We start from the raw sequence: 19,535 nt of genomic DNA on the forward strand, positions 1-19,535 counted from the left end.
AATATTTTTTACATATTTTAACTGAAGTTCAGAAGATCAAGTGGCAACGCTTATTTATTTATTCTTATCTGTGATTTTGCACTTACTGTCACATTCATCATCTATTCGTCTGAAATCTGCTTTTTGGTAACAAAGTACAACATTGAAAATATGAAATGTTAGACACGACATCATTGACCTGACATTGACTCTAAAAACTAAAAAATGAAGATTATTGATTATGGATAAGATTATTATCTAATGTTCAGAAAGCTCTTTATGTTTCTCATCCTGCTTGTGCTGCAGCACCTCTTTTCACCCTCTGTCTGAAACCAGAGCCCAGTCTGCTCTGATTGGTTAGCTGGCTGGCTTTCTTGTGATTGGTCAACCACTTAAATATGTCCCGCCCCTTAATATAAGACTACATGTCTGGGAAAGTCAAAATTCTGATAAAAACTAAAAATTCATAGAAAATACTAAATACAGAAAAAGGTCAAAATTCAGATTTGTTTTACTTTTTTCTTTTTAAACCGAATTTTCACTTCTTTTCAGAATGTTTACTGAGAATAGGTTTTTTCTTCAGGTTTTTGGCAAATATTCTGAAAATAGGTTAGGTAATTTCTGATGAAAAAGGCACTGAAAAAAAGTCAAAATTCTGAAATAATTCAGAGAAAAAAGGCAAAAATTCTGAGATTGAAAGAACACAGACTAATCAGCTATCCACAGCTGTACAGTCATCCACCATCCTCTGCTGTCACTATGGCAACACAGAGGGGGGAAATCCACTCCCCGTCACCTCCTCCTTTTTCCTCCCCCCCTCTCTCTCTCCTTTCTTTTGTCTTGTTGGATCAGACCATGTTATTGTTTTTAAACTCAAATCTGCCTCGTTTTATATTTACCCTGCTCGTCACACTGCCTCTCGAGGTTTGTGTGTGTGTGTGTGTGTGTGTGTGTGTGTGTGTGTGTGTGTGTGTGTGTGTGTGTGTGTGTGTGTGTGTGTGTGTGTGTGTGTGTGTGTGTGTGTGCGTGTGTGTTGCGTGTGTGTATGTTTGTATTAGGTGACAGTGTGTCTGCAGCAGCGGTGAGTGACCTCTCCGTAAATCCCACGAGGCACTGGGGCTGAGGAGCCAGATGGTCGCAAATCAGAAATGAAATCCACCCCCCCCCCCTCCTCCTCCTCCCGCTGCCGGCAGTCGTGATTACCCCACCCCTCGTGCACACACACACACACACACACACACACACACACACACACACACACACACACACACACACACACACACACACACACACTACACTCATATAAGCACTGCTCTACATCCTTCATCCTCCTCTTCCTCTCCCAAATCATCATCGTTTTGACCTTTTTTGTTTTTGAGCAAACACATGAAGACAAATTAAATAAAGAGGTTTTCTTTTTGAATATAATGAGGTAATTAGTAGCTAAAGGTGATTTCTGCTCTGCAAGTCACCACATCTGCTGTGGATTATCAGCTCTTAATAAACCGGCCTATTAGCCAAAACAGCTGACTGACACCATGAGGTTCCCCGATGATCCAGAGCCCAGTAGTAATCAGATTACATGCAAACAGCTCTCTGGGTTTATCTCCTCTGCAGCGATGGACGTCCCGGCCGATGCTAACGAGGCCTGAACCAACTGAGGGCCCAATCCAGAGAACTGAACCCTTTAGAGGGGGGTTCTGCTGCTGTCAGGGGTACGGGGAAAACTGTGAGTGAGCTAACGTATGCTAAAAGGAAACAGTTGAAACCGTTAGCTAAAAGTAGGCTATTGAACATTTGAAATAAGCTGATAAATAAAAGTTTAAACGAGCTACAGTAAATGTTGGCTAGTGGATAAACAGTTAGCCTAAGTAGCTATGGGCTAATGGAAATACAGTTAGCTTAGGTAAGCTAATGGCTAAATGGTTAAACATTAAGATACAATTGGGCTAAAAGATGAACGGTAAGGCTATAGGGAGCTAATAGTTTTACAGTTAGTTGAAAGTAGGCTAAAAGATAAACAGGCTAGAGGGAGCTAATGAATAAACAGCTAGCTTAAAGTAAGCTAATTGATAAATTGTTGAAACAAATACAGAAGTAGGCTAAAGGAAATACAGTGAGCTAATGGATCAACAGTTAGCCTAAAGTAGGCTAACTGTTGATCCATTAGCCTAAAGTGGGTTAATGGATCAACAGTAAGGCTATGGGAAGCTAATGGTTTTACAGTTAGCTGAAAGTAAGTTCATGAGTAAAGATCTGAAATACTGAAAGTATTTTAATCTTGAATCTAAATTCTTATCTTGAGTGGCTGGATAATTGGTTGAAATATAAACTATTTCCAGCTCCTGTTGTTTTTATTTCCGCACGGCAACAACAAACTCTTCTTCATAATTAAAAGTGAATGAACCGTTTTTAATCCGTTCATAGGAACATAGGAAGATGACAGATGGTGCCGATGGCTTATAGGACCCAGGAAGGATCAGTGGTTTCCAGAGGCTTCCTGTGTTTCTACTCCACAGGAACCATGACTCACTTGTTCTCCTCTTCATCCTCCTCCTCCTCTTCCTCCTCTCTTACTGTTACTGTAGGGTTCAAAGAGAAGAGAATACCGTCTGCATGAATGGAGCTGAGGAGGAAGTGATTCAGAGGAACATCAGACAGGGTGTATCTGCAGGCAACACACACACACACACACACACACACACACACACACACACACACACACACACACACACACACACACACACACACACACACACACACACAGTATCCTGTAGCTAAACATACAGCAAGTAAAGATCTCTCTCTCGGTCACTGGGACTCTCTCTCTCTGTCACTGGGACTCTCTCTCTCTGTCACTGGGACTCTGTCTCTGTCACTGGGACTCTCTCTCTCTGTCACTGGGACTCTGTCTCTGTCACTGGGACTCTCGGTCACTGGGACTCTCTCTCTCTGTCACTGGGACTCTCTCTCTCTGTCACTGGGACTCTGTCTCTGTCACTGGGACTCTCGGTCACTGGGACTCTCTCTCTCTGTCACTGGGACTCTGTCTCTGCCACTGGGACTCTGTCTGTCACTGGGACTCTGTCTCTGTCACTGGGACTCTCTGTCACTGGGACTCTGTCTCTGTCACTGGGACTCTCTCTCTCTGTCACTGGGACTCTCTCTCTCGGTCACTGGGACTCTGTCTCTGTCACTGGGACTCTGTCTCTGTCACTGGGACTCTCTCTCTCTGTCACGGAGACTCTCTCTCTGTCACTGGGACTCTGTCTCTGTCACTGGGACTCTCTCTCTCTGTCACTGGGACTCTCTCTCTGTCACTGGGACTCTCTCTCTCTGTCACTGGGACGCTCTCTCTCTGTCACTGGGACTCTCTCTCTCTGTCACTGGGACTCTCTCTCTCTGTCACTGGGACTCTCTCTCTCTGTCACTGGGACTCTCTCTCTCTGTCACTGGGACTCTCTCTCTCTGTCACTGGGACTCTCTCTCTCTGTCACTGGGACTCACCTGTAAACATCCAGGAGTTTATTTCACTAACTGTCGATTCCTCCTGAACTCGCCAACAGTTAGCATCTTATTACCTCTTTCTTTTCTTCCTCCTTTTCCTCCTCCTCTTCTTCTTCCACTTCCTTCTCCTCCTCTTCTATTTCCTCCTCCTCCACTTACTTTTCCTCTACTTACTCTGTCTCTGTCACTGGGACTCTCTGTCACTGGGACTCTGTCTCTGTCACTGGGACTCTCTCTCTCTGTCACTGGGACTCTCTCTCTGTCACTGGGACTCTCTCTCTCTGTCACTGGGACGCTCTCTCTCTGTCACTGGGACTCTCTCTCTGTCACTGGGACTCTCTCTCTCTGTCACTGGGACTCTCTCTCTCTGTCACTGGGACTCACCTGTAAACATCCAGGAGTTTATTTCACTAACTGTCGATTCCTCCTGAACTCGCCAACAGTTAGCATCTTATTACCTCTTTCTTTTCTTCCTCCTTTTCCTCCTCCTCTTCTTCTTCCACTTCCTTCTCCTCCTCTTCTATTTCCTCCTCCTCCACTTACTTTTCCTCCTCTTCTTCCTCCACCTCTGTCTCTTCTACCTCTTCTTCTCCCTCCTTTTCCTCTTCTTCCTCCTTTTCATCCTCCTCTTCTTTCTCCTTTTCCTCCTCTTCCACCTCTGCCTCTTCTTCCTCCTCCTCTTCCTCCTTTTCCTCTTTTTCCTCCTCCTCTCTCCCAGAGGTCCACAGGAAAAGCCTCGACTGTATCTCTAAACACTGACTGTAAACAAATGCATACCAGGAGTGTCTGGATAAATAAGAGGAGGGGGGGGTATTTAACTAGCAGATATCACCATGACGACCCCCCCCCCCCCACACACACACACACACACTGACACTAACACCATGATGTTTTAGATTACAGGTTGATGTTAGATATGCTAATGAGGCGTTCGTTCTTAAATATCTGCTTTAGTTTTCTTTCAGAGATGTGAGCATAAAGCCTAATGGCTGGAGGAAGAGGAGGAGGATGAAGAGGAGGAGGGGGGATTCTTGTATTGAAGGGAGGAGACTGAGGGAGGATCTCAGCTGGAGAGAGAGAGAGTGTATGTGCATCGCCTCGCTCGCAGTGTCTGTGTGACGGAGAGCAGGATCTACTCTGATGTGTTGGACGGAAAAACCCGACAAAAAAGGTAGGATTTTATACAAGACTCTGTCTTTATGGTCTGTGTGGCATCAGGGTGTGTTCAAGAGGAAGAGCGGGGGGTGGGGGGGGGGGTGTTCGGCAGATTGATGCTGCTGGCTGTTTCATGGAATCCCCTCCTCCCTCTGCGAGAAAAAACCTCCTTTTCTGTCACGTATTCTGCTCCAAACAAACAGAACAGATTACTCCTCCTTCCTTCAGGACTCTGCACGTCTTTTAACGAGGAGGAATTAAAGGCATCTGTGGGTCTTTTTTGGGGGGGGGAGAGTGAGAGAGGAATCCCACAATTCTCTCCTGTGAGGTTTTCCATTTCCAACCCTCCGTACTGCGAGGAGAAGGCGACCACACACACACACACAAGAGGTTGTGTGTGAGGCAGATGGCCGGTGGAGGATGAGGAGGGTGATGAAGATGAGGAAGGGGGGGTGTTTTTATGTCTCAGATACAGTCAGCATGCAAAAAAAAAATCCTAAACGTGCAGTTTTTTTACACGCTGAAAAGGCGTCGTCATGCATGCGTTAAACCGACCAATCACGTGTCGTTTACACACTAGTCACGATTACGCAACAGCCCTCGTACTGTCTCCTCCAGGGCGAAGGCCACGGAGAACCTTGGGAGGGTTTCATAGATGGGAAGTTGACCTCTCCTCTCCCATCAGCGCCTCTAAACCAATCCAGCCCGGAGACAGCCTCCTCAGACCGGAGTCTGATCCGTGTTTCTGTTCGTTACCTGAACCGGTTTCTCACGTCTTCAGAGGGAACGTGAAGCAGGAAGCATGTTGACCTTAACTCGCTGCTCTTGTTTACATCTCAGTGTTGATTTTAGGATTTAAGATCCTCCAACAGTAGTCTGTGGAAGCATCCAAAGCTGTTCTGGCTTTTCTTGCAAACCCAAGTCCTTAAAAGAAAGTCCAAGTCTAGTCATTCGTTTTCAATCAGGTCATTTAAAATGTCTTGCTTTCAAGTCTTTGAAAGAAATTTCAAGTCAGAGTTGAGTCCAAGTCTGCCGCAACGTTTGTCCGAGACCAAAAGTCAGGTTTCAGGTCCCTTATGGATAGAATTTGGGACTAGAAATGGTTCACCTAAAGTCTTATGAACCAATTATTGTGACTGACTTTGGACTCGAGGTGTTTGCAGGTCTCACCGAGACATTTCAAGTCTCACAGCTGTTATGCTCGAGTCTGCAGAGCTGTCTTTAGTGAAGTTACATCTTCTAGTCCAAGTCAAGTTCTTCCTTTTCAAGTATTTAAGGGACAGTGCACAGCCTTCAGGACTTATACAATCAAGTCTCAGCTTAAGTCTCTAGTCTTCAAGTAATAATGTCTAATTGAAGCTCCAATTCCTGATTATTCAACTCAAGTCTGCAGATTTGTTTTAAATTTGTAATTTCTGCTCGTGTCAATAGCTCTGTTTAATGTATTTTGTCTACAATCTTGTCCAAACAAGTCCCAAGTCCTTAGGGATATTTCAGTTTTTGTGTTGAAGGATCAAGTCTTACATCAGTCAACTCTCCTTTGTTGGGACCTGAGTTGACTTGGGTCAAAAAAGTTCCAAGTCTTCATTTATCCTTTTTCTTACGGTTGACTCAAGTTCCAGTCGAGTCAGAAGTCTTGTCCAACCAAGTCTTAAACCAGGCTGCAGAATCTGGACAACAAAACATGAAGAAGGCTTTTTGCTTTCAACTTCCTGGTCAAGTCTTTAGGAGTCAAGTCTTAGGAGTCAAGTCTTTAGGAGTCAAGTCTTTAGGAGTCAAGTCTTAGGAGTCAAGTCTCTGGAGTCAAGTCTCTGGAGTCAAGTCTTTAGGAGTCAAGTCTTAGGAGTCAAGTCTCTGGAGTCAAGTCTCTGGAGTCAAGTCTCTGGAGTCAAGTCTTAGGAGTCAAGTCTTAGGAGTCAAGTCTTAGGAGTCAAGTCTTAGGAGTCAAGTCTTTAGGAGTCAAGTCTTAGGAGTCAAGTCTTAGGAGTCAAGTCTTAGGAGTCAAGTCTTTAGGAGTCAAGTCTTAGGAGTCAAGTCTTAGGAGTCAAGTCTTAGGAGTCAAGTCTTTAGGAGTCGAGTCTTACAGCCGTCCAAGTCATGCTCACATTTTTCTTTTTTGCAAGAAGCATGACTCAAGTCTCAAGTCTTCTCCAACCAGGTTCAGATCTTAAGGCCTCTAGGGCAAGACTTGAATGGTTTTGCTTCCAAGTCTGTATTAGCTGTTGCACTCGTGTCCGAGTCTCAAGTCCTTTAAGGGCGAATCTTCAAATTCCAAGCCAAGTCTTTGGGGATTAATGATCAAGTGACTCTGCAAGTCCTACTCAAGTCCCTACCAGAGCTCCCAGTGAAGTGCCATATCCTCATGTATTTGTTACTGACATTAGAATCAAGTCCAGTCCAACCAAGTCTGTAGTGAGACTGTAGATTTCTGACTACAAAACATCTTTAAGAGTCAGGTCTTGCATATCTATAAGTCCAAGTCATGCTTGAAGTCCTTTACCCGCGCTGCTTTTTGAAGGAAGTATGAGTCAAGTCTTAAGTCTTCTTCTATCAGATTTAGATCTTAAGTCCTGCAGGGAAAACCTGAGACTTGAATAGTTTTAATCCTGAGTCTGTGTCTGCTCTTTCAGGACTCAGGTCCGAGTCTCAAGTCCTCTTTTCAGAGTTCCTAAACAACTCAAAGAGTCAAGCAAACAAATTCAAGACAATCAGCATTTCTGTGATGTACGTCTGACTCAGGTCCAAGTCTCCTCATGTGTCTGAGAGAATATGAAAAGCAGAACTGTCTGCAGCACTCGTTCGTTGCTTCTCAGCCGCAGTCGGGATGTTTGTGATATTGTTCACAGAGTCCGTGTTGTTGTTGGCGCTCTGATTGAATCCAGAGGAGCCGTCTGTTTATGCCTCCTCACGCTCAGCTAAACGTCCTGACAGAAACAGAGAGCTTTACACAAACAGTAAAACTCTCATTTCTGACACACTGGACACAGGAAGAACACCCAAGAACAGTCAGGGTGGTTTACTCACTGTGGCCTCGTTTGATTTCAAAATAAAAGCACGGGAAGTAGAGAGAAATCGACCTGTTTTTGAATCCAACGCCATGAATCATAAGTCTCCAAGGGGGGGTCCATGATCTGTTTCTATCAGTCCTTTCCTCGATGGGGGGTTCGCCCAATTACTGTTTGATAATGTTTAGAAAGTGGTCGCATGTTTTAGTTTGAAAATACCAATTACAGTGCCATAAATCCAACATGTATGAAAGATGACGTGGGGCTTTGCGTAAAAATATTGACCCTTTTTAAATTGAAACGACTAAAAACTGATTCCTGCGTTTTACTTGCAGCATGGTGTGAATTGCTCTGTTTTGCTTCCTTTTTTCTTGTATATCGTGAGTAAATTGTATTGTGCACTGCAGGAGGAGCATGGGACTTCAGATTTTCCTATCCAACAACTACGCCCTAGTGATTGTGCATGTCACAATTAAACCATTTAAGGAAATATTACAATTTAAGTTCAGATTTAGTTTATTTTCTGTGACAGAAGTGTTTGTCCATCATTACTCATTCAGGGACGGAAAGATCAAAATGTGGTGGTAATTTCAGTTCTGACAGTTTTTGGATGTGATAAATGGGGTAATTTTGGCAATTTTTGTAAAGAAATTTGGCAGCTACTTCCAAAATAAGTGCCAAGGAAGCTCCTGATGATGGCTGTGTTTGTGCCGGGGAGATTTTTAACCGCCCTCTTGCTTCCGGTCACACAGACACATTTCAGTTTGCGTGTTTCTGAATCCTGTCGCTGCCTCTTGCTTAGTTTCTGCTCCACTAACCACCGCTGTTACATAACCGTCGTATCAAAGGTTTTAAAAGGCGAGTGTTTAAACGTTTGAAGGAAGAGCAAAGCGCCCGGTCAGCTCTTTAATCACACAAAGAAGAAACACGCCGCGCCTCAACGTTTGATTTAATAAACATAATACATGACATTTGTGCTCCCTGCAGCAATAAGCCTGCTCCCTGCTGCCTCCCACACCCGGGGGAGGCATCATTTCCTGGGCCACTGCTTCTCCCCTCCCCCCCTCCAGGACCCAGATTAACCCCCAACACACACACACACACTTCAGTATCTCTAAGATGGCAGGGCGTGCTGGGGTTGGCACAGATGTCCAGGCTAATCGAATATTCACGGGGGGGAAGAGTCAAAGAGTCAAAGAGTCAAAGAGTCAAAGAGTCAAAGAGTCAAAGATTCAAAGACTTTTTTATCAAATGAAGCAATAAATCCTGCAGTCTGAGGCCCCTCCTTCAACACAACGCGCAATAATATAAAAGGAAATGGAGACATAAAGAAGTGCAAGTAGGTAAAATAAAACACACATTTATTTTTTTTATCCTTTTTTATTTTAAATCTCTTCATTTTTATTGTCTTTGAATACATTTCTACTTTTTAATTAAAAAATGTTCTTATTTTCATTTGATGTCTTTTGTTTGTGTTTATCACTTTTTTCTATCTTATTTTATTTAATTCTGAAATACAAATATGTGTTTGAACCTAAAGTGTGAATGTGCAACAAAGAGGTTAAATACAGTAACGTGTGTTGTGTGATTTCCCAGTATAAAGGGTGATGGTGTTGCTGCTGGTCTGAGACAGAAATACTGCCCCCCCCCAGGCGTCCTTTCTCCCATGAAGGGCAGAGACCTGCTTTATGACATCAACAGTCAATGTCCTCCTGTTCATTAATAACTGCTCAGTTTGTGTTTCGGCTGCAGCCTTTTGATACCTCCCTGATAACTGCAGTTTATTTTTACTCCTTCTGTGCAACCTATCCTATCAACTCAGGCTTATTTATACTCCTTCCTATCGGTTCATGTTCAGCTGACTGCCCTTCACCGAGGGGGGGGGGGTTTATTTAGTATTTAGATCTTTTAATTATCACAATCAGAAACCTTTGTACGTGTTATTTGACTGATTTCAAAGAATATATCTTACGTTTATCGTTGTTCAATGAGGGACAGGTTGTATAGAAGTCTATGAGGAAATGCTCCTGCTCCTCTCTGGAGTTTAGTCTCCATAATTATCTGCCATCTCCACTGTAACTAAAGAGGGGTCTCCGGGTTTATCTGTCCTCCAAACGTCTCCTGGGTCCCTCTTGTCTCTGCAGACCCTCAGAGGTTAATCTGGTCTCTCCGGGGTCCAGATGGCTGATCTGGGGACAGTTTTATAATTACCACGCTCTGATTTCACACCGCCGGCTTCACTCCCTGCCTGGCGCCTTACTTCACCTCTGTGGACGGTCTAAAAATAAAAGTTACAAAGTGTGCAACAGAGAGAGAGAGGGGCGGGGGGTTAGATCATTACTCTCAACAGGTTAGGAATTATATTTCCCACAAAAGGATGTTTCATACGGCGCTTAATCTCCTTTAAACTCAGCATCACATCCAAATGTCAGAGGAAGAATGGGGGGGGGTGTCATTGATCAGGTGGTGTCAGCAGCAGGACGACACCTGTCTGCACAGCAGGGGGCGTGGAGGGAGAAGACATAGGCATCTTACCGTGATGCAACTTTTGTCAAATGCTTCTGATAATTAACTCCACATTTGAACACCGCTTTAGGATTTCTGGAGTAAAAAGCTAATGCTATAAAGGAGCTACAGCACGGTCACATGACTACACCTCCCCAACGCTAAGCTAAAGGAGGCTAATGTTGGGCTATAAAGGAACTACAGCACGGTCACATGACTTCACGTCACCACCGCTAAGCTAAAGGAGGCTAATGTTGGGCTATAAAGGAACTACAGCACGGTCACATGACTTCACGTCACCACCGCTAAGCTAAAGGTGGCTAATGTTGGGCTATAAAGGAACTACAGCACGGTCACATGACTTCACGTCACCACCGCTAAGCTAAAGGAGGCTAATGTTGGGCTATAAAGGAACTACAGCACGGTCACATGACTTCACGTCCCCCACCGCTAAGCTAAAGGAGGCTAATGTTGGGCTATAAAGGAACTACAGCACGGTCACATGACTTCACGTCACCACCGCTAAGCTAAAGGAGGCTAATGTTGAGCTATAAATGAACTACAGCACGGTCACATGACTTCACCTCCCCACCGCTAAGCTAAAGGAGGCTAATGTTGGGCTATAAAGGAACTACAGCACGGTCACATGACTTCACGTCACCACCGCTAAGCTAAAGGCGGCTAATGTTGGGCTATAAAGGAACTACAGCACGGTCACATGACTTCACGTCACCACCGCTAAGCTAAAGGAGGCTAATGTTGGGCTATAAAGGAACTACAGCACGGTCACATGACTTCACGTCACCACCGCTAAGCTAAAGGAGGCTAATGTTGAGCTATAAAGGAACTACAGCACGGTCACATGACTTCACGTCACCACCGCTAAGCTAAAGGAGGCTAATGTTGGGCTATAAAGGAACTACAGCACGGTCACATGACCTCTCTTTATCAGCAGTAAACAGAGAGCAGTAAAGTTTTGTGTAAATGAAGATGAGTGAGGAGCCGGATAACAGTCACAAGCTGCAGGTCACATGACTCTGTTTCCTGTCTGTGGGAGGGAAAGGTCATTAATACTGTGCCTTACATATTATCTGAAAGACGCCTGAATGCCTCGCAGGTCTTTTTGGAAAAACATTTAGGAAGACGTTCAAGAGTTTGTGAGTCGTGGAATTTAGTTTTTACTTAGCAGTATTTAATTCACATTATTTGATTTGACTTGTTAAATGTTATTTTATTGTATTACTTTATGAGTTGGTTGGTTATATTTAAGATATTTTAAAGTCATTTTTAGTTATATTTAGTTTATATTGTATTAAAAATGTAGTTTTTCTATTAGTAAAGGACCTATTGTATATAGCTTTTAAATCAGCACCTGGTCTGCTTTTCTTGCGTCTGTCTTCTAAACTCTGAGCACTTTCTGCTGTTGGCAAGGGTTTTTATTTAACGGATGCTTAAACGCCCTGACGTGATTTACGGCGGCTGGATTTCCCTTCGTCTGCAGATCAGCTCATGCAGATGAATCGTCCCGTTTATCAGAGCTGCAGGAAAACAGCTGCAGAATCACATCTGGAGCTCCAGAGAGTCCTTTTGTTTTGGTATTTAGTATCCTTTTATTGCACATTTTATTAAACTGTTATTGTTTTTATTTTATTTCTCAAAGTTTCACTTCAACTTCTCATGATTTAGGAAATATTGTTTTATTGCACATATATATTTATATTGATTTTCAATCTAATATAGAGCAACTGTCATGGTCCAATTTACCCCAGGATAAAAATATTCCGATTTTATTCCTGGCCAAGAAACATGGTTATCCTCCCTGAAATGTCCCAAAATGTTAATATATTCCTGATTCTTCCCCTGAACCGTGTTTCACTTGCTTCCTCTTCTGTGGTTATTTCTGGTGTTCCTCCTCCCTGTAGTGGATCGTCTGTGTGATAACTGTAGGAATGCTCAGACTGTATATAAAGGGAAGCAGCAGCAGCTCTGATTCTCTGTTTCTGTTTCTGTTTGCAGAGAGCTGTGCAGAGACAGAGTGCTGACTGACCTGCAGACAGGAGCTAACACAAGGTGAGCGGAGCATGCTTTAATATGTATATATAGTATTATTATCAGAGGATGTCACCTTTATCAGCACGTACAAACTCTCCAACTCTCCAGAGGTATTTTGGTCGCTGACAGATAAGAAGAAGGCTTCATGATGTACAGAGGAGCAGGGAATTGTCTGTGGTAAAAGAAATAAGGTCCTATGTCTCGTCTCATTCCTTCACCTTTGAAAAACTCTACATTTCTGAGCTAAATGATCTGAAATGAAACAGAAAAACTGACAGATTTCTTGAATATTCTCTGAGGTTTAAGTCATAAAATCACGAGATAATGAATCTGTAAGCGGCCGACTGATGCGTCACTTCAAATATCGTGGCTGCAAGGATTTTTTGGGACGGCATTATCTCCTCTCCTTTCCTTAAGGATGGTCCAGTGTTTCCTAAAGGAGGTAACAAAGGAAGCTATCATGCACAGAATCAGCTGTGATCATGGCTGCAGCTCAGAGACGTTCCCTCTCTTCTGAACCTCCCTGATACTGAAATACAGCTACCAGTAAACAGGTACAGTTTACTCTCTGATTGTTGGTTAAACTCTGTAAGGTCGCAGCAGCTCTGCTCCTCGCTGCGCAGATAGGGAAATGTCAGGCTGGCATTTCCTGTCTGTGCTCTGACAATAAGAGGAGGATGACTCTGCAGACTCGAAGACAGCGCTGCTAAATATCTTATACCCTCCTTTATATGCCGGCAAATGTCACTTTTTCTCATGTTGAAAAGCTTTTTAAATAAAGAGGAGTATTTTATGCTGTTTGGTCTAAAGAATGGACGAAATGTCAACCCTATAACCCTGTTTCATTAACACTGCTAGGAGTTAACTCCTGCTGAGTGCTCTTAGTCATATTCACTAGATATACTGTAAGTGTGCAGATGTGTGTGCACCACCTCCTCCAGATTGTCCAGTTTTACTCCAACAAAAGTCAAAAAGGTTATCAGAAAAATGTCCAAAACAATGTTGTGTTTTAAAAAGGATTAGAAAAATTATTAATAAATTGCCCGAATAAAAAATGAAAAATGTTTTTAATAAAGATTGAAAAAATATTACTAACATGTCCAAGAAATCCCAATAAAATCCCAGTAAAATCCCAATAAAATCCCAGTAAAATCCCATTAAAATCCCAATAAAATCCCAGTAAAATCCCAGTAAAATCCCAATAAAATCCCAATAAAATCCCAGTAAAATCCCAATAAAATCCCAGTAAAATCCCAGTAAAATCCCAGTAAAATCCCAGTAAAATCCCAGTAAAATCCCAGTAAAATCCCAATCAAATCCCAGTAAAATCCCAATAAAATCCCAGTAAAATCCCAGTAAAATCCCAGTAAAATCCCAATAAAATCCCAGTAAAATCCCAGTAAAATCCCAGTAAAATCCCAGTAAAATGTCCAACATTTTTTGAGGAAATATTAAGTGAGTTATTGAATAATTCTTTCAAAAGTTAAACGGCACCAAAGCCTTTTCCACGTTCTGTTCCGACCCCCCTTTCGCCAAAAATGAGTTTTTCTGACTTGCTGAACGTTACAAACTCGGACCCTAAAAGGAGAAGACGTTTTTACAGTGAGAACAACCAGGATTACTTTAAATCCTAATATTTATTTGACTGTGTTAACACTCACAGCTCTCTAATCCTCACAATGTTCGCTCTGACAGCCGGAGATTATCCAGACCGCCTCGGAGAAAATGTCTCCTAAAAAACGTGAGAATCAGAATCAGAACCAGAACCAGAATCCCTCTGATCGTCCCTCAGAGGGGACACTGTCGTTATTACAGCAGAAAGATTCACAGACAGCTTCGTGTTTCACCAATCTACAAAATACACAACATAAAAGTACAGCAGCCAGACATGTGTTGCACAGCTACTAACACAGCAGGTATATATCAGTATGTAGTGTCTCTACTTTAAAGAGTCCTCTCCTGCTGATGTTCAGGTGTATATCAGTATGTAGTGTCTCTACTTTAAAGAGTCCTCTCCTGCTGATGTTCAGGTGTATATCAGTATGTAGTGTCTCTACTTTAAAGAGTCCTCTCCTGCTGATGTTCAGGTGTATATCAGTATGTAGTGTCTCTACTTTAAAGAGTCCTCTCCTGCTGATGTTCAGGTGTATATCAGTATGTAGTGTCTCTACTTTAAAGAGTCCTCTCCTGCTGATGTTCAGGTGTATATCAGTATGTAGCGTCTCTACTTTAAAGAGTCCTCTCCTGCTGATGTTCAGGTGTATATCAGTATGTAGTGTCTCTACTTTAAAGAGTCCTCTCCTGCTGATGTTCAGGTGTATATCAGTATGTAGTGTCTCTACTTTAAAGAGTCCTCTCCTGCTGATGTTCAGGTGTATATCAGTATGTAGTGTCTCTACTTTAAAGAGTCCTCTCCTGCTGATGTTCAGGTGTCTCTACTTTAAAGAGTCCTCTCCTGCTGATGTTCAGGTGTATATCAGTATGTAGTGTCTCTACTTTAAAGAGTCCTCTCCTGCTGATGTTCAGGTGTATATCAGTATGTAGTGTCTCTACTTTAAAGAGTCCTCTCCTGCTGATGTTCAGGTGTATATCAGTATGTAGTGTCTCTACTTTAAAGAGTCCTCTCCTGCTGATGTTCAGGTGTATATCAGTATGTAGAGTCTCTACTTTAAAGAGTCCTCTCCTGCTGATGTTCAGGTGTGTATCAGTATGTAGAGTCTCTACTTTAAAGAGTCCTCTCCTGCTGATGTTCAGGTGTATATCAGTATGTAGTGTCTCTACTTTAAAGAGTCCTCTCCTGCTGATGTTCAGGTGTATATCAGTATGTAGAGTCTCTACTTTAAAGAGTCCTCTCCTGCTGATGTTCAGGTGTATATCAGTATGTAGAGTCTCTACTTTAAAGAGTCCTCTCCTGCTGATGTTCAGGTGTATATCAGTATGTAGAGTCTCTACTTTAAAGAGTCCTCTCCTGCTGATGTTCAGGTGTATATCAGTATGTAGAGTCTCTACTTTAAAGAGTCCTCTCCTGCTGATGTTCAGGTGTATATCAGTATGTAGAGTCTCTAATTTAAAGAGTCCTCTCCTGCTGATGTTCAGGTGTATATCAGTATGTAGTGTCTCTACTGTAAAGAGTCCTCTCCTGCTGATGTTAAGGTGTATATCAGTATGTAGTGTCTCTACTTTAAAGAGTCCTCTCCTGCTGATGTTCAGGTGTATATCAGTATGTAGTGTCTCTACTTTAAAGAGTCCTCTCCTGCTGATGTTCAGGTGTGTATCAGTATGTAGAGTCTCTACTTTAAAGAGTCCTCTCCTGCTGATGTTCAGGTGTATATCAGTATGTAGTGTCTCTACTTTAAAGAGTCCTCTCCTGCTGATGTTCAGGTGTATATCAGTATGTAGAGTCTCTACTTTAAAGAGTCCTCTCCTGCTGATGTTCAGGTGTATATCAGTATGTAGAGTCTCTACTTTAAAGAGTCCTCTCCTGCTGATGTTCAGGTGTATATCAGTATGTAGAGTCTCTACTTTAAAGAGTCCTCTCCTGCTGATGTTCAGGTGTATATCAGTATGTAGAGTCTCTACTTTAAAGAGTCCTCTCCTGCTGATGTTCAGGTGTATATCAGTATGTAGTGTCTCTACTGTAAAGAGTCCTCTCCTGCTGATGTTAAGGTGTATATCAGTATGTAGTGTCTCTACTTTAAAGAGTCCTCTCCTGCTGATGTTCAGGTGTATATCAGTATGTAGTGTCTCTACTTTAAAGAGTCCTCTCCTGCTGATGTTCAGGTGTATATCAGTATGTAGAGTCTCTACTTTAAAGAGTCCTCTCCTGCTGATGTTCAGGTGTATATCAGTATGTAGAGTCTCTACTTTAAAGAGTCCTCTCCTGCTGATGTTCAGGTGTATATCAGTATGTAGAGTCTCTACTTTAAAGAGTCCTCTCCTGCTGATGTTCAGGTGTATATCAGTATGTAGAGTCTCTAATTTAAAGAGTCCTCTCCTGCTGATGTTCAGGTGTATATCAGTATGTAGTGTCTCTACTTTAAAGAGTCCTCTCCTGCTGATGTTCAGGTGTATATCAGTATGTAGTGTCTCTACTTTAAAGAGTCCTGTCCTGCTGATGTTCAGGTGTATATCAGTATGTAGAGTCTCACCTTTAAAGAGTCCTCTCCTGCTGATGTTAAGGTGTATATCAGTATGTAGTGTCTCTACTTTAAAGAGTCCTCTCCTGCTGATGTTCAGGTGTATATCAGTATGTAGTGTCTCTACTTTAAAGAGTCCTCTCCCCTGCTCCCTCTGTTGACACTAATAGATGTGATTAGGAGTGAGACAGGTGTAGCTGTGCAGGTAAACGGTGTGCAGGTGATCCTTGCAGCAGCAGGTGTGTCAGCGTGAAGCTTCAATATTCACACTGAGCTCAGCATCATTTACCTGAACTCACACTGTGCACACACACGCTGTGCACACACACACACACACACACACACACTGTGCACACACACACACTGCACACACACACACACACACACACACACACACACACACACACACACACACACACACACACACACACACTCACTTTATCCATTTAATCAAAGAGGTAATAACACACACAGAGCACCTGAGGACACACACCTGGGACCGACTGGGGGCAGGTTAAAGGAAACATGAACACATTGTTTAATCTGTGGTAAAACCTCATCATTTACTAGTTGATGTGTGATTTAACTTAATGAAGCAGAGTGTTGCACTGCCCTCCCACTGTCACAAGCTGCCTAGCAACTGCCACCATAAATTGTGTGTGTGTGTGTGTGTGTGTGTGTGTGTGTGTGTGTGTGTGTGTGTGTGTGTGTGTGTGTGTGTGTGTGTGTGTGTGTGTGTGTGTGTGTGTGTGTGTGTGTGTGTGTGTGTGTGTGTGTGTGTGTGTGTGTGTGTGTGTGTGTGTGTGTGTGAGGCCTGCAGTGCTGCTGGTCTCTGTCAGTGGCACACAAAAATAACGAGCAGGAGAACGTTTGTGTCGTCAGACCCTGAAGAGAATATTAATCTGCGTTATATTTCAGATTATTGCTCAAATTAACATCTGTAAAAGTTCATTCAGTTCAGGACTCATAATGCTGACTCATTCACTGGTTTAAGGACTCATAATGCTGACTCATTCACTGGTATAAGGACTCATAATGCTGACTCATTCACTGGTTTAAGGACTCATAATGCTGACTCATTCACTGGTTTAAGGACTCATAATGCTGACTCATTCACTGGTTTAAGGACTCATAATGCTGACTCATTCACTGGTTTAAGGACTCATAATGCTGACTCATTCACTGGTATAAGGACTCATAATGCTGACTCATTCACTGGTTTAAGGACTCATAATGCTGACTCATTCACTGGTTTAAGGACTCATAATGCTGACTCATTCACTGGTTTAAGGACTCATAATGCTGACTCATTCTCTGGTATAAGGACTCATAATGCTGACTCATTCACTGGTTTAAGGACTCATAATGCTGACTCATTCACTGGTATAAGGACTCATAATGCTGACTCATTCACTGGTATAAGGACTCATAATGCTGACTCATTCACTGGTTTAAGGACTCATAATGCTGACTCATTCTCTGGTTTAAGGACTCATAATGCTGACTCATTCACTGGTTTAAGGACTCATAATGCTGACTCATTCACTGGTTTAAGGACTCATAATGCTGACTCATTCTCTGGTTTAAGGACTCATAATGCTGACTCATATTTCGGTGTGTATTTCTGTGTCTGTAGGCAAAGCTCAGGAATCAGACCGAGGTGCTCATGGCGAGCAACAACACGGCGAGCATCGCTCAGGCCAGGAAGCTGGTGGAGCAGCTGAAAATGGAGGCTAACATCGACAGGATAAAGGTGACACACACACACACACACACACACACACACACACACACACACACACACACACACACACACACACACACACACACACACTCACATCAGCTATGATGAGAAAAAGTCTGAAATTCTTGAGAAAATAACCGTCCTCTAGCTCAGTGGGTAGAGCAGCCGGCCATGTACTGGGGTTTATTTATTAATGCAGTCTTGTGATTTTTAGAATTCCCAGCTGACTTGTTACTTTGTTTTCATTCCCAGGTGTCGAAAGCGGCGGCGGACCTGATGTCGTACTGCGAAGCTCACGCCAAAGAGGACCCCCTGCTGTCGCCGGTTCCCGCCTCGGAGAACCCGTTCCGGGAGAAGAAGTTCTTCTGTGCTATCCTGTAAACCCGACCGCTCCCTGTGGGACTTTTGAACGTGGACGTTCAGAATAACGTAGAAATCTTCTAGTAGGAGGGCGAGGCGTTCACTGCTCCCCCCCCTCCTGTTCTCGAGCGGCACCTTAAGAGTTTACATGTAACGTTAAAGGGTTGTGATGTGGTTTTTTGAGGGGTGTTGTTGCAGCATGTTGAAGGGTCTGTGCTTTTAGATGACACAAAGAGGAAGATGATGACGATGACGGACAACCTACCGAGTCTTCAGGTTGTGATGTGTATAAAAAAAATAGATAAAATGAGAATAAAAAATATATCGTGGTTCTTTTTCTGGACTTCCAAATGTCTCTGTTTTGTTGTCGGTGGCTGAACTAAACGAACCCCCCGACGCCACCGTGTTTTTTTACGTTGACCTATAGATATCTTTCTATAACTGTACGTGAAACAGCTGTTTTTGTTTTTACACCAACAGGTTAGTGGAAGCTTTTTTAACAGGAAACGTTTTGTTTTTCTTCCTCTTCTGTCTCCGTGTATATTGACATCTATCTGGCAAAATGTGATGCAGTTTGTCTCCCTCAGAAACAGAACCCTCTTTCTACTGTTTGTATAAAACTAAGTAAACTGTGCTGTGCTGTGAGGTCTGGATGTTTGTGTTTGTATCTCTAACTTTCTGCATGAAATGGACTTCTCTATTTCCTTTCAAGTGGAGATTGTATGAAACAGGCTCCATGTGGAAGTGCCAAAACTTATTAAAAACCAGAATGATTCAAGACGACTCAGCAGGGACATCTCTCACATATAAATTAAGCTGGGACACGAAGCATCGCATTAAAGAAGATAGAAAGATTCAGTTCAGTAGAGGTATCAGGTGTTTGGACTGTGGGTTAAGATGTTTTGGTCTTTATTTTCACACTTAAAAACTGTTTAACCGTTAAGAAATCTTGAAATATTTCCTTGTGTTCCTACAACAGCATATCAGGGCCAATGCAGGAAACGAAAATAGAGGGTCAGGGAATCATTTTCCTAATAATATAAGCATCAATATTATAATATTCAGAAATATAACTCAGGATTTCCAATATTC

General features: G+C 42.8%; 1 protein-coding gene across 3 annotated transcripts; it reads left to right on the forward strand.

Moving 5' to 3' along the window:
- Positions 1-4,521: 4,521 nt before the first annotated feature.
- Positions 4,522-19,221, forward strand: LOC134882018 (guanine nucleotide-binding protein G(I)/G(S)/G(O) subunit gamma-2). Of its 3 annotated transcripts, XM_063909665.1 has the most exons (5): positions 11,293-11,308; positions 11,583-11,746; positions 12,168-12,221; positions 17,976-18,092; positions 18,336-19,221. In XM_063909665.1, the coding sequence occupies exons 4-5, from the start codon at positions 18,006-18,008 to the stop codon at positions 18,462-18,464; spliced, it is 216 nt and encodes a 71-aa protein (XP_063765735.1). In that variant the 5' UTR covers positions 11,293-11,308; positions 11,583-11,746; positions 12,168-12,221; positions 17,976-18,005; the 3' UTR covers positions 18,465-19,221. The 3 variants fall into 3 exon arrangements, with proteins under 3 accessions (XP_063765734.1, XP_063765736.1, XP_063765735.1); XM_063909664.1 differs by lacking the exons at positions 11,293-11,308; positions 11,583-11,746 and adding an exon at positions 4,522-4,656 and having other exon boundaries at positions 12,166-12,221; XM_063909666.1 differs by lacking the exons at positions 11,293-11,308; positions 11,583-11,746 and adding an exon at positions 8,880-8,985.
- The last annotated feature ends 314 nt before the right edge of the window (positions 19,222-19,535 follow it).

This window comes from Eleginops maclovinus, chromosome 19, assembly GCF_036324505.1.
Source record: "Eleginops maclovinus isolate JMC-PN-2008 ecotype Puerto Natales chromosome 19, JC_Emac_rtc_rv5, whole genome shotgun sequence".
Taxonomy (NCBI): domain Eukaryota; kingdom Metazoa; phylum Chordata; class Actinopteri; order Perciformes; family Eleginopidae; genus Eleginops; species Eleginops maclovinus.